The following is a 12,651-nucleotide window of genomic DNA, read 5'->3' on the forward strand; positions in this document are numbered from 1 at the left end:
TATATATATATTGTTTAGTATTAAGCTTTGCTTGTTCCATATTCAGTTTTTCAGCAAAACTTATTTGAGTCCATAAGAAAAGAAAAGAAAAACTTTTTAATTCAAATTTATTCCTGGAGTTTTTTTTATTTGTATTTATCTTCAGAGATATGTAGTAATCCAATTTATTTATATTTTTATTTAGGGTTACTTTACGCTGTGAATGCAAGTTAAAAACAAATAAAATTAGTGGTTTTACGTACATCAGTTACGTGACGGTTCAGTAGTTTTATTGTGAAAGTATCAGGAGCAATCACATTTTGCGCATGCGCACGATATGTCGTGTTTCCGCATACGGATCGGGTAGCGCCAGGTATGGCTGAAGTTGATTTTGGGGACAGTGAGCTCTTTCAGCAGCTCGATGAGCCTGCTCCCCCGGTCACGACGCACATTCGGTTCACAGATGATGATGAAGAGCAGGACGAGAGGAGCGAGCTCCGGAGCAGGCTGGAGGAGTGCGACGATTACATCCAGAGACTCACTGAGGAGAATATCCTTGTGGCAGTTTGTTAGCACTAGCTTAAATTTGCTAGCATAGGATGCAACCAAAACACAGCCAAGAAATGACTTCTAACAGTCCTTTTTCTGCAGAATTTGTCATTTTTCTTTAATTCCCAGACCACATAAAATATTACGAAGGAAAATGAGCCTCCTGACGCGACCAAGGTAACTAGTAGACACCCAATAATGATCATTTCAAATGAAACGAAACTGTTCGCCAACCGTGATCCTGCGATGTTTTCCCTCCTCCAACACTACAGCGGCGTCACTGTTGAAGATGTTAACACCGACGGGCCTCTTCTTCAGGTCCTTTATACAAACAACATCATATCAAAGTAAGTCAGAATTCTTTATATTTTAAGTAAGTTTTTATGTATGAACGTATTTGTTGGTGAAATTATTACATCTATGGTAATGTTTAGTTTAGATCCATTCACAACATATGAATGACAATTTTTAATCACCCTGCTAGGACGTGTCGCCAGGAAATTGAAGACTGCATCTGCAGTGTGATTTTGAGGCACCATAAACCAGACGTTGAAAAGAGGTCCTCCTTTAACATCAAACCTCAGGTGTGTACCTAGAATATACAGAGCCGTGAAGAAGTTTTTTTTGTGTCTATTTGTTAGAGGTGAAAATCACCAGACTCAACATGATAGAATATTACCACAATACCTCACTCAAAATATGACATTGTTCAGATTTTTTAACATTACAATAGCACATATTGTAATTTATCACTTTTTGACATAAAAGCTGTAAAAGGCTGATGGGGTAATATTGTAAAAAAAAAAAAAACCCAACAAAAAACATTTTGTTGCTGGTATGCTAACCCTGTCATTACAACCTACCATTAATGTTGCCATAAGACTAAGTTGGTATGCTGTCAGTCTGTCATTAAATGGGGTCAAGCTGGCAATAACATCCAGTCTGTTACTGATAATACGGCAAATACCTGTAATAAATCATTGAAAATTAAATACATGTGTCTGTCTACAAAGACAGAAAGGCACGATTAATTTTACATTTGCAAGGGGTGAGGGCGTTTTAGTTTTCTACACAGGTAAGTTTAGAAATTCTTTTTGACTTCATTATCAGAAACATAACTTTAACAATAGCATTTTGCATTTACTCAGGTTTTCATTGTCTTATAAAGTCGTTCATGATCTGAAACATGTAAATGTGACAGACAAATCTGCAAAAAAAAACAAAAATAAAACAAGTCACGAAGGGAGAAAATTCTTTTTCACAGCACTGTATATTACTATTGTAAATATTTTCAATATCACAATTAAGTTTCTGTTTAAAAATACATATTTCTCCCTCTATAAAGAATTCCGCTTTTACTTTGGACGAAGATCCACAGATGATGTCTTCCAGTAGTGTGAGAACAACAACAGAAGCCTTTAAAGTGAGCACATGCTGTTATTTCTCATTCAAACACACTGAAAACGAGATGTGTAGGCTCACAAGTAGTAACTTATTGTGTTATGTTTTTGTTTTAGGTTGTTGGGAGTGTCTTATATTTCACTACTTTCAGTGTTGATAAACTTGGACAGCCTCTGGTAAATGAAAACCCCCAGCTGACCGATGGATGGGATGTCCCAACGTATCTTTAACATGAATAAATTAAACATTTATTGCCTATGAAGTGCTGTAGTCAGATTTATTAAGTTTTAAAAATTCACAGCTGTGTAGACAAATGGATTATAGCTTCCTGAATTGCTGCAAAGTTATCAGCAAGTCTTCAACCAAGTCATTGGAACTGATGGCCAGGAAATAGAAATGAAAGACAAAAGGTAAGACTACAAAAATTCCATAGCTTTTCCTGTTTACAACTCTTCTTTGTTTGTGTGCTGGGTGGAATTTATAATGTATAATGATTCTGTCTCTGCTCTGTTCACTGTAGACCCAAGTCTATGTGTTTCAACTGTGGTTCAAGCAGTCACCAGCTGAGAGATTGTCCCAAGGTACCATTAATGATCTGTTAATCCAGGATGAACACAAGGACAGAACATAATTTAATATAGTAATGTATTTTTTTTTCTCCTAGCCTAAAGACATGGCTGCAATTAATGAGAGAAGAAAGGAGTTCAATCAGAGCAACAACCAAGCCATGCAGAGTAACCAGAGATACCATGCTGATGAAGTGGAGGAGCGGTTTGCCAAATACAAGCCTGGAGTCATGAGGCAGGACTTTTTTTTTTTTACTCTCCACACATCTTTATTTACTCACAATTTTAATTTAATTACATAATGTTGCAAAAGTGCATATTTTACAGGGTTATATATAGGGATGGGTATTGATAAGATTTTAACGATTCCGATTCCATTTTCGATTCTGTTTAACGATTCGATTCCTTATCGATTCTCTTATCGATTCTCTTATCGATTCTTTTTTTTTAAAAAGGAGAACACTAAAGTCGATTAGCTTAGAACTGTGTTTTATATCTTCTCTTTGAACAAGATAGAAATTTAGGAGTAACATGGCCTTACAAACCCAACAGTGAGATCTTAAGAGATCCACAGCCTACGGCTCTTCAATGGGGTGTCACAGGGTCCCCAGGAAAAAAAATGTATATGTAAAATAATAAAATAAATATTCTCCTGTAGCAATAACAAAGTTTAACATAAATTATTCTGTAGCAATTACACAAGAATATCCAGTAATGTCCCTGCCTACAATTAAACACATTCACTTACCAAAGTGAAATCGGGGGCATCTGCTGTGGCAAATGGGTGCAAGCCTTTGACCACAAACTTAGACACTGCTGGGTGACATTCGTCTATCCTGGCCTGAAAGGAGACGCTACCGGTAGACTGCAGCGAGAACTGCCAGCATCTGAGCCAGCCTCTGTCTCTCTCATCATGGTTATCTAAATGCAACGCACAGTAATAGCAGGTTTTGTAATAAGGTAAATCGCGCTAACATAATATGCAATGCTAATTGATTAGTTACCTGTAGTATTAACGGGAGAGGACGTGGAAACGCTACCGCTGCTGCTGGGTTGAGCTTCGCTAGTCCGGAGCGGATCAAAAACACGACATTCATTGAAAGCAATCGCGTGTTTTTTGAGCAAAATGCTTTTACATGTTCGTAGTGTTTCCTCCCTTTGATGAAATCTCTACTTTGCAAGTATTGCACGTTGCCCTGTTGTCATCCTTTCTCATAAAGTGTAACCAAACTTTTGAGCGTTTGTGCCGCTCAGGCGCCGTGTTTCCTACTGGGTAAAAGACGCTACTCAACGTGATGACGTCATTCGGGTCGACTGGAATCGATAAGGGAATCGTTTTTAAAAGTGGCAAACGATTCCAAGGAATTGAAACAGTGGGAACCGGTTCTCAACAAGAACCGGTTTTCGATACCCATCCCTAGTTATATATACGTACCTCATTTCATAAAATGAAAAAAAAGTGTTATCTGGGGACTCAATTTAAAATAAATAAAGGCTCAAAATTTGGGAATCATTAATGGGAAAAAAAATCATAAAAATGAAAAATGGTGAAGGCACAGTCTCCCTGCAAACTGACAACTGTGGGAGAGAAACAAAATAAGATATAAGAGGGGAAAGAATGACCCCTGTTACATTTTATTATGATTATGAATTCCCTTGGAAATGACCACTAAGTGATCTTTTTTCATCATATGGGTGAAAATTGCCCAACGTTATTGTCCTAAGGTTTATGTCTGCAACAGTACCTTTTTCAGTACTCATGTTGAAATAAGTCTGTACTTCTCAATTGAATTTTAAAAATGTATTGTATTTACAACATTTTACAACCACAGCAGCTTCCAGGTTCTTTGTCTGACAGTGTAATATTTGTTCTGTTTACATCTGTTTTTCTACCAAATTAATTACATGAAGAAGAAGCTGTCAGTGTCTCACTCAGAGTTTCTAAATCATAATCCTTGGCTTCAGCTTCTTTCATGCTGGTGGTAGACTTGCTGCAGTTAGCTGCATGTCCTTTAATACATTTGGGTTTCTGAAAGCGTAACCACACCCAAGACTGCTTTTGGCTCGCTGCTACTGCCGCCCTGTGAGCCTGTTGTTCTTGAGAGGTTGCAGTTTCAGCAACATTGGCAGTAAATGGACTTTTTCTTTTAAAGCGCTTTTCTACACTCTCTGAGCACTGAAAGCGCAACTTGCTTTATTCACCCATTCACACAAGTACTTTTTTCTAAGCTTTTCCTCGGTAAGTGCTTTCTATCTCACATTCGTACTCCAAAGGCTTCACCCGTTAGTTAGTTTATACCAAAGATATTTGGCATGTAGATCACATGGTTTTGGTCTCTATGTCCCCTTAGACAAGTGTAATTTTTAGTCTTTTAATTTTTCATTTGATTTATTTACTGTGTTGTGCTGTTAAACAGTGAGGAGCTGCTGACAGCTCTGGGCATTGATGAGAACACCCTACCTCCTCTGATCTATCGCATGAGGCAGCTAGGTTACCCACCAGGTTGGCTCAAAGAGGCAGAGATGGAAAACTCTGGCTTATCACTGTATGACGGAAATGGTAAGTTTGAAAAAGAACTAAACAGCTTCACAATTTGTTTTCTTTGTTGAACAGAGTAAGTAGAAAAATAAAAGCTTCTGCAGTCTGCACAGATGATAGAGGATGTTGTTTTTTTTCTCTCTTACAGCATCAAGTGATGGCACTGTAACTGACAACACTAATTCACAAAACCTCTCTTATGATGTTTCCAAACTGGTGGATTTCCCAGGTTTCAATGTAGCCGCACCACACAAAATGAAAGATGTAAGTGTTGCAGTCTGCCTTTTCAAATGTTTGACCTCCAGTACCGCCTGGTATCCAGTAAAAAGTAAATATGTGATGTACTGTTTCAAAACCATCAACATTAAATGTTGATTTGATGTCATAAAAATAAGAAAGGGGCAATGAAAGACTAGAAATATCTTGTTGAATAATTTCAACACAACACATTTTTAGGTAAATTGCAACAGATCAGTACTTGTGAAGCTAAATTTACATTCTCTAGTCTGGTTAAATCAAACTCTGCTTTGTTTCCCCCTTTGTTGCGATTTGTTTGTGTAGCCAGACATGCTTTGCATTCTGGCACACAGCAGAGTACACAAACATTTTTGATTTGATTGGGGTTTTCACTGTGTGAATATAAACCAAAACATGGGAAAAATAATAATAAATGTAAGGTTCTTTCTCAGTGTGAAATTGGAAGGAATTTGAGGTGTTTGTCATCTAAAAAAGATGATTTCAAAAAATAATTTGGTGAATCTAGAAAAAAATCGCTGCACATAGATATATGACTGAGATCCTCAGGCCAACAGACGGTTCTGCAATATCCACAGCTTTATAGTGGAGATCACTGACTGACTGAAAATGTAAACAGGACACAGAAATGACACGACTGCCACCTGTCATGTCATCTGACAACTAAAAAGGTTAAATTCTGATGAGGAGAGGGACCATCTGAGTAGTTATCAGAAAAAAAACAGCGTCCATGTTTGTATGGGTGTCAGCCCTGTGAATGCTGAAACACACACACAGGGTCAGGAGCAACATTTTTCAGCCATCTAGACAGTTGTGGAGTAAATAAAAGTCCAGGTACTAAATTGCGTTTGTTTGTTTTTTAATTTTTAAAAAGAGCTAATTTATATTGTGGTGTATATGAGCTTCTTATGACTTTTTGACAAATGTTGCTGGCATCAACAATGATTACATATTTTTAGTTTCCAAACTTGCTATGTTGTCTTTGTGTTATTTTCAATTAAATGTGGAGTTTAAATGGTTTACAACCCATTAAAGTATGCTGGGACCTTTTTTTTGCTGTCTTTTTTATTAAGTTAAATAACACTTTTTCTTTATTTCTGTTGTATCTTCAGGAGTTCCTGCATTATGGTTCAATTCCAATGCAGAGCAGCCACATGAAGCAAAACTATGCAGCCTACCTGTCCAGCTTCTTTCCCACGGTCTGTATCCCAGCTCCCTACTGACTTCTTGCAACGGCAGCTTCTCAACTTCAACCAAATTTTTATCGGCCACCACCTTGAGCAAAATTTAGCAGATTAGTGCTCATTCTTAGAAATAAGATATAGATTAGATATTTAAGCCATTACTGTTCTCATCGAGGACAAAATCTACTGTCTTGAGGTTACTTTGCTCTGTGCAACAGTTTATGGTGTTCACATGACCCATCCTTTAAAATCTCCTTTACGCATTTTACAGCATGAATCAACACTGATCCAACTGCACAGACCTCCATTTAATCCACAGGATTTCAATATTTCTACTTAAATATGTTGCTAATGTAACCCGTTCATGCGTTACGCCTGTTGTTCTGCGTTGTGTTCTGGCGTGAAAGTAAGAGGCAGGAGACAGTACTGAGTCTTTGGCTCTTTACTGCACATCTGCAACACAGAAATATGCGTTCGATCTGTGTGTGTCATGCGACTGCCAGTACACCTCTCCTCCGGCCATGCTGAAAGGAGCTGTGACCGGGGCACACATGCACGCGCCTACGTCACCACGCAGCGCACACATGCACATGAACGCACACAGACTCGGATCACACAGGTAGGAGAGTGAGATGCAAAAATGACATATTTAATCCAAAAAAAGAAAGTGTTTTGGGTGAAATTCACAAGTATTTAACACATATGTTACACTAAGAAAGGAAAAACAAAAGTCGTGCTTTTTGGTCTTATTGCATGTTGCTCTTGCCAACAGCCTGGTGCCGCCTCCAGCAAGAGAAGACATGAATTTGACTCATCTCCACAGCTGAGGAAGAGGAGTAAATTTAGCCCGGACCGGACCCCAGACAGGAGCTCGGACATGGATATTGAATCAGGTAACCGTACATCTGGGTGTCACAGCCTGCATTCATGTTCTCCTTGAATGGTTAGATTTCCAGAGTTGGGATCCCATCCATCCAACTTCACTTTGTGTTTTTAAGTTGGAATGTAAAAACTGTGGATCTTCTAAAGATGAGTAGTTCTCATTTTACTGTTGTTGAACCAACATGTTGACCTGGCTGCTGCCAGTATATCAATGCTCTATGTAAATTGTTACCAGGATTATTGCTAATTAATAACTTTTTTAACAAGAGTAGATCACGCTGAGTTCACAGAAACAATGTTTTGGTTTGGTATTTGTAGCTCAGTTGCACAAAAATACACAGTCAGCACTCTGTGGATGATTTTATTTTATTTCTTCTCATAGATCCAGGAACACCTCATCAAATTCACAGCTCTGATGATTTCCAGTTCCAGCCACCACTGCCTCCTGGCTCTCCTTGCTTTAGTTCTCCTCCGCCTTTACCACAGGGCACTCCTCCTGCTACACCCACCCCCCCACCTCTCCCTAAAGGTACACCTCCACTTACTCCCACCAACGGCTCTCCAGCTGTGCGAGGGCGTGACTGGGTGGTGGTTGATGAGACTGGGGAGGGAACAGAGGATGACCTGACACTGGAGGAACTGGAGGAGCAGCAGAGACTGATCTGGGCAGCTCTAGAAAATGCTGACATGGCCTCTAACAGTGACTGTGAGACACCTGCCGCACAAACTCCTGTACCAAGTTCACCAAGTGTATCCACATCTGCACACGCGGACACAGAAACTGAAGACACGGATGAAGGAATGGACTCAATAAAACCTGAAGAACCTTCCCTAAGCAAAGAAAATCAACCGGAAGTTCAAGAGGGTTTGTCATTAAGCCCGGGACCAGTCAAAGTTAAGGACGATAGCCCTCAGAGTCCCGAACCAGCCGAAATCCAGGAAAGCACCCCTCAGAGTCCCGAGCCAGTGAAAACCCAAGACAGCATCCCTCAGAGTCCCGAGCCAGTTAAAACTCAGGACAGCACCCCTCAGAGTCCCGAGCCAGTGAAAACCCAAGACAGCATCCCTCAGAGTCCCGAGCCAGTTAAAACTCAGGACAGCACCCCTCAGAGTCCCGAGCCAGTTAAAACTCAGGACAGCACCCCTCAGAGTCCCATTTCACTGTTAGTCGAGGACGGCACATTTCAGAGTCCTGAGCCAGTGAAAGCCGAAGTAGACAACCCACAGAGCCCCGAGTCAGATTTGCCTCATCCGGTGAGTGGAGACTGTACGACTCCAGGGCATCTCGACAAGATAACTGCTGTTCCGCATCGTAGCAAGTTTGCAGCTGGCATCGTTCCATTTGAAGATACACCAGAGTTCACTGAAGTTGCTGAAGCCACAGGAACATACCTTAGGATCAGAGACTTGCTTAAAAGTTCCCCACGAAGTCTGGCGAAGAAGAAGTGACAGTTTATTGCCTTGATTCAAAACACAGTATATTTTAATGGAAAGTCTTCATTTCATCTCCATTCAGCATGGTTTTTTCTATTCTGTGTAAATGCAGTCGATATGTAAAATTCAGTTAGGGAAAGCCTTTTAAAGATGCTTCAACAACTGATTTTGACCAACTAGTCTGAGATTCTTTTTCAGCACAAGTGAACTGTTTACTTCACTGTAAAATGTGTACAATGGTAATCTCTTGACCTGCATTATTTTTCATCTTGTGGTGTTTTTGTGTTATTTGTTCCACTCGATTTTCTCTAAAGTAATGGAGTAAACAATATTGTTTCTGCTCAAGTTGCTATGTCTGATTGCAGATTTCACCCCCATGGCCAAATGAAATATGCAAATTAGCCCTTTTATTGACCAAGATTTATGGACATACTTTGTCATTTTTGCTGTAAAATTGAAGAAAAAAAGTTATTCTCATGTTTCAGGAATCATTTTAATGTGCTCTTAAGCCCCAAATGTTGGAGGAATACGGTAACGTGACGCACACATGGTAACGAATAGGAGCTGATTTTCTTTTTCTGTCCATATTCAGAAAGCAGTACCTTATAAATGCCATATGCTACCATGTTACACCAAATATCCCCGTAAAGCTTGCCTTCTCTTCTCTCCCAAACTATTTGAATTTGGTCTCTAGCAAAAACGGTAATGCAGTTTCAGGAATTTAAATAGTTCTTGTAATATATGCCTGCCGGCAGCCCCATGATAGACAATGATTATATTCTTCAATGTCTGTGAAGGTTCTCAGTCGTCCTGGTCTTCAGTTCTGAAGAAGCCTTTTGGATGAGAAGTGAAATGTCTTCAAGCAGCTTAAAGAAGTCGTGATGCTCTTCTTTCAAAGCTCCTTAGACTATATTCTTCAATATTAGCTATTTTAGCAGCGCTCAGTGAAGATTCCTGTGGCACTCTGAATAGCTGATCTAATCATGTCTTTGAACCACCTTGAAAGTGAAATTTCAGCAAGTTGAAATTCAGTTAAAGTAAAATTTACTTTACCGCAAAATATGTGGCGATGCATCAGGAGTATAACAGACTGTAAACACAGTAACCAACAGGTTAGCTGTGATCCAACTCTCCCTGACACCTTGAACAGTTTCTTTGCACTCTTTGACTCATCCAGCAGCAGAGAGACTGTATCTCCCTCAGCTGGAGGAGCAGAATTATCCTCTCATCCACAGTGGTGCTTAGATAACAACCTTATCCTGAACACCAGCAAGATTAAGGAGTTCATTATGGACTGCAGGATATCCAGGAAGACAGAACAAACGCCTCTCCTTGTATACGGGGAGGGAGTAGAGCGTGTGGACAACGTCAAGTTCCTGGGTCTTCACTTAACGTGACCTGATCTGGTAGCTGAACACATCACACCTGGTGATTAAAGTCCAACTAAGGGTCTTCTTCCTCTTGAAGCTAAAATGGACCGGACTCTCTTCTTGCTGCTTGTGAACATCTACAGAGCCACAATAGAAGGCATCTGCTGTCTTAGCATGACAGTGTGGTACAACAGCTGCCCAGCACAAGATGGAAAAACTTGACCCGGGTGAAAACACTCCGCGTCCACACTAGCGTTTTCAGAGTTGTGCGTCCACATTGAAATGGCCCAAAACGCTTACGTTCCAGTCCTGCGCATACGCAAAAGCGAGTGAGAATTAAAGAATTTGAAGAAAAGCTATCTGGAGCATGTACAAACTGATATCGATCTTTTTTAGGGCTGTGGAAATTGAGAGCAATCAAAACAACTGCTGTATAATGCACTCCGCTGTCTTTGTTTAATTGGTCACATGACTACAATGCAGCATCGTTTTAGAAAGTCTGTGTTTTCGAGTGTCCACACTGCGACAGGACAGCTCAGTTTTGAAATGTATGCGTTTTCGAGAGCGTTTCCAAAACGCTGCGTTTTTCCTTGGGGAAAACGCCGTCTTAGTGTGGACCGAAGGCCAAAACAGAGAGAAGACGATGCGCTTTCAAACGAAAACGCATTAGTGTGAACGTAGCCTTAATTGTTTTATAGTGTTGGTTGTGTGTGTATGTATGTAAATGAATGCATAAGGTGTGAGTTAAGTCCCTCTTCTAATGAAATTTAATTAGGTGTGAACACATAATTACAAGCAATGAAAGTGTTGCACATAACTACATTTACACAGATTCAACAAGGAGCTAGAAACATTCCTCAGAAATTTTGACTCATGTTGACATCATAGCGTCACACAGTTACTGCAGATTTGTTGCACATCCGTGATGTGAATCTGCTGTTCCATCACATTCCAAAGGTGCTGTATTCGATTGAGATCTGGTGACAGTGAAGGTCATTTGAGTATAGTAAACTCAGTTTTATGTTCAAGAAAACAGTTTAAGATGATCTGAGCTTTTTCACACAGTCTGTCAACCTGCTGGAAGCAGCCATCAGAAAATGGGGACAATTTAATTACAGAGGGTTGGATATTGTCAGCAACAATACTCAGGTAGTCTTTGGATTTTAAATTAGTATTAATATCTACGACACCACAAGCAGTCTGAATCACTGATACAAGGTAAGATGACTTATAGTAGCCTCGTTGTTTTGTTGCTCACAGGAATGGCATCCAGTGTGGTCTTCTGCCACTGTTCTTCTGCTTCTACTTTCACAAACACTACTGGTCAAAAGTTTTAGAACACCCCAATTTTTCAATTTTTTAAATTGAAAAATATGCAGTTCAATGTCTCATTGCACTCTGAAATGAAAGCAGAGTACAAATAAGCAATTGGAGTTAAAAAGAAATAATCATGGAATCAATTTGTACACAATAATGTATTCTAAAATTATGAGTCGTCAAAGTAGCCAGATTTGGCAAATATAACAGCTGAACACACCCGAGGCTTTCTTTTTACAATAGAAATCAAATATTCTTCAGAAAGTTCTTCCAATATCTGTTGTAGAGGTTCCCATGAATGTGTGTGGCACCAGCTAAATGGGGTTTAAGTCTGGAGACTGCACAAGATAAAAGTCCATTCGGGAAAGAAGGATTATGACTTGGAAAACGTATTTTAAATTCACTGAGACTTATGCAGTCAGGAAAATGTTTAAACTACAATTCTAAATAGTCACAAATCAAAAGTTAAATCATATTAAAACATGACTGACACTGCAATATTAACACAACTCAAAAACATAAGAACCCTGGGTCACCAGACCCAGTATCATGACAGTTTGTCTACTAGGAAGCTGAAGGGTAGCTCTGTATTTTTGAAGAATTACAAACAAGACTTAGTTGATGCTTAAAGCTGGTTTATTTAATTAATTTGTATCCAATTTATCAGTGTTAACATTGTGTTTGAGGTCTGATTGAAGGATTGATGTGATGGTAAGGTGTCCGCTGCTCCACTTTGAATATTGGTATGAACTTGAAACAGTGATTACTTAATGGATTTTCACCAAAATTGTGCCCACGTTCAAGACCATATTTGCTGGTTGTTGTTATTGTTTTTAAGGATTTTTCTTTTACATTTTCACAAGAATTGCTAGTTCCCCTAGAGCAAGAGTCTCTATAACTCCAGTCCTCGAGAGCTACTCTAACATACAGACTCCTGCCCTACAGTATTTGGCCACTCCAACAATCAGAGGACTCCCTGTGAGCAAGCATTTAGCGACAGTGGGGAGAAAAAACTCCCTTCAATAGGAAGAAATCTCCGGCAGAACCAGGCTCAGGAAGGGACAGCCATCTGCCGCGACTGGTTGGGGTGGGGGGAGTGAAAAAAAAAAAGCCAAAGTGATAAATATTGGAGCAACTTAATTATTTTTTTGTTAAAATCTTAAGCTGTTGTTATC

At 39.6% G+C, this 12,651-nt stretch overlaps 1 protein-coding gene across 1 annotated transcript; it reads left to right on the forward strand.

Annotated features, from left to right (window-relative positions):
* The first annotated feature begins 342 nt into the window (after positions 1-342).
* Positions 343-8,825, forward strand: zcchc8 (zinc finger, CCHC domain containing 8). Its single transcript, XM_085368317.1, has 14 exons — positions 343-529; positions 663-705; positions 801-875; positions 1,013-1,112; positions 1,874-1,951; positions 2,046-2,149; positions 2,274-2,339; positions 2,450-2,510; positions 2,594-2,730; positions 4,913-5,055; positions 5,183-5,298; positions 6,402-6,488; positions 7,246-7,366; positions 7,738-8,825. The coding sequence occupies exons 1-14, from the start codon at positions 355-357 to the stop codon at positions 8,802-8,804; spliced, it is 2,373 nt and encodes a 790-aa protein (XP_085224443.1). The 5' UTR covers positions 343-354; the 3' UTR covers positions 8,805-8,825.
* The last annotated feature ends 3,826 nt before the right edge of the window (positions 8,826-12,651 follow it).

Source organism: Diplotaxodon limnothrissa, linkage group LG12 (assembly GCF_057381915.1).
Source record: "Diplotaxodon limnothrissa isolate DT_005_m linkage group LG12, D_limnothrissa_male_GT1.1, whole genome shotgun sequence".
NCBI lineage: Eukaryota > Metazoa > Chordata > Actinopteri > Cichliformes > Cichlidae > Diplotaxodon > Diplotaxodon limnothrissa.

Bases quoted from the DNA above. Each gene is read 5' to 3' on its own strand.
- zcchc8 (XM_085368317.1), top strand. From the start codon at position 355: ATGGCTGAAGTTGATTTTGGGGACAGTGAGCTCTTTCAGCAGCTCGAT. The intron at 530-662 runs ATATCCTTGTGG...TTCCCAGACCAC, and splicing joins CCAGAGACTCACTGAGGAGA to ATAAAATATTACGAAGGAAA. The intron at 1,952-2,045 runs GTGAGCACATGC...TTTTTGTTTTAG, and splicing joins CAACAACAGAAGCCTTTAAA to GTTGTTGGGAGTGTCTTATA.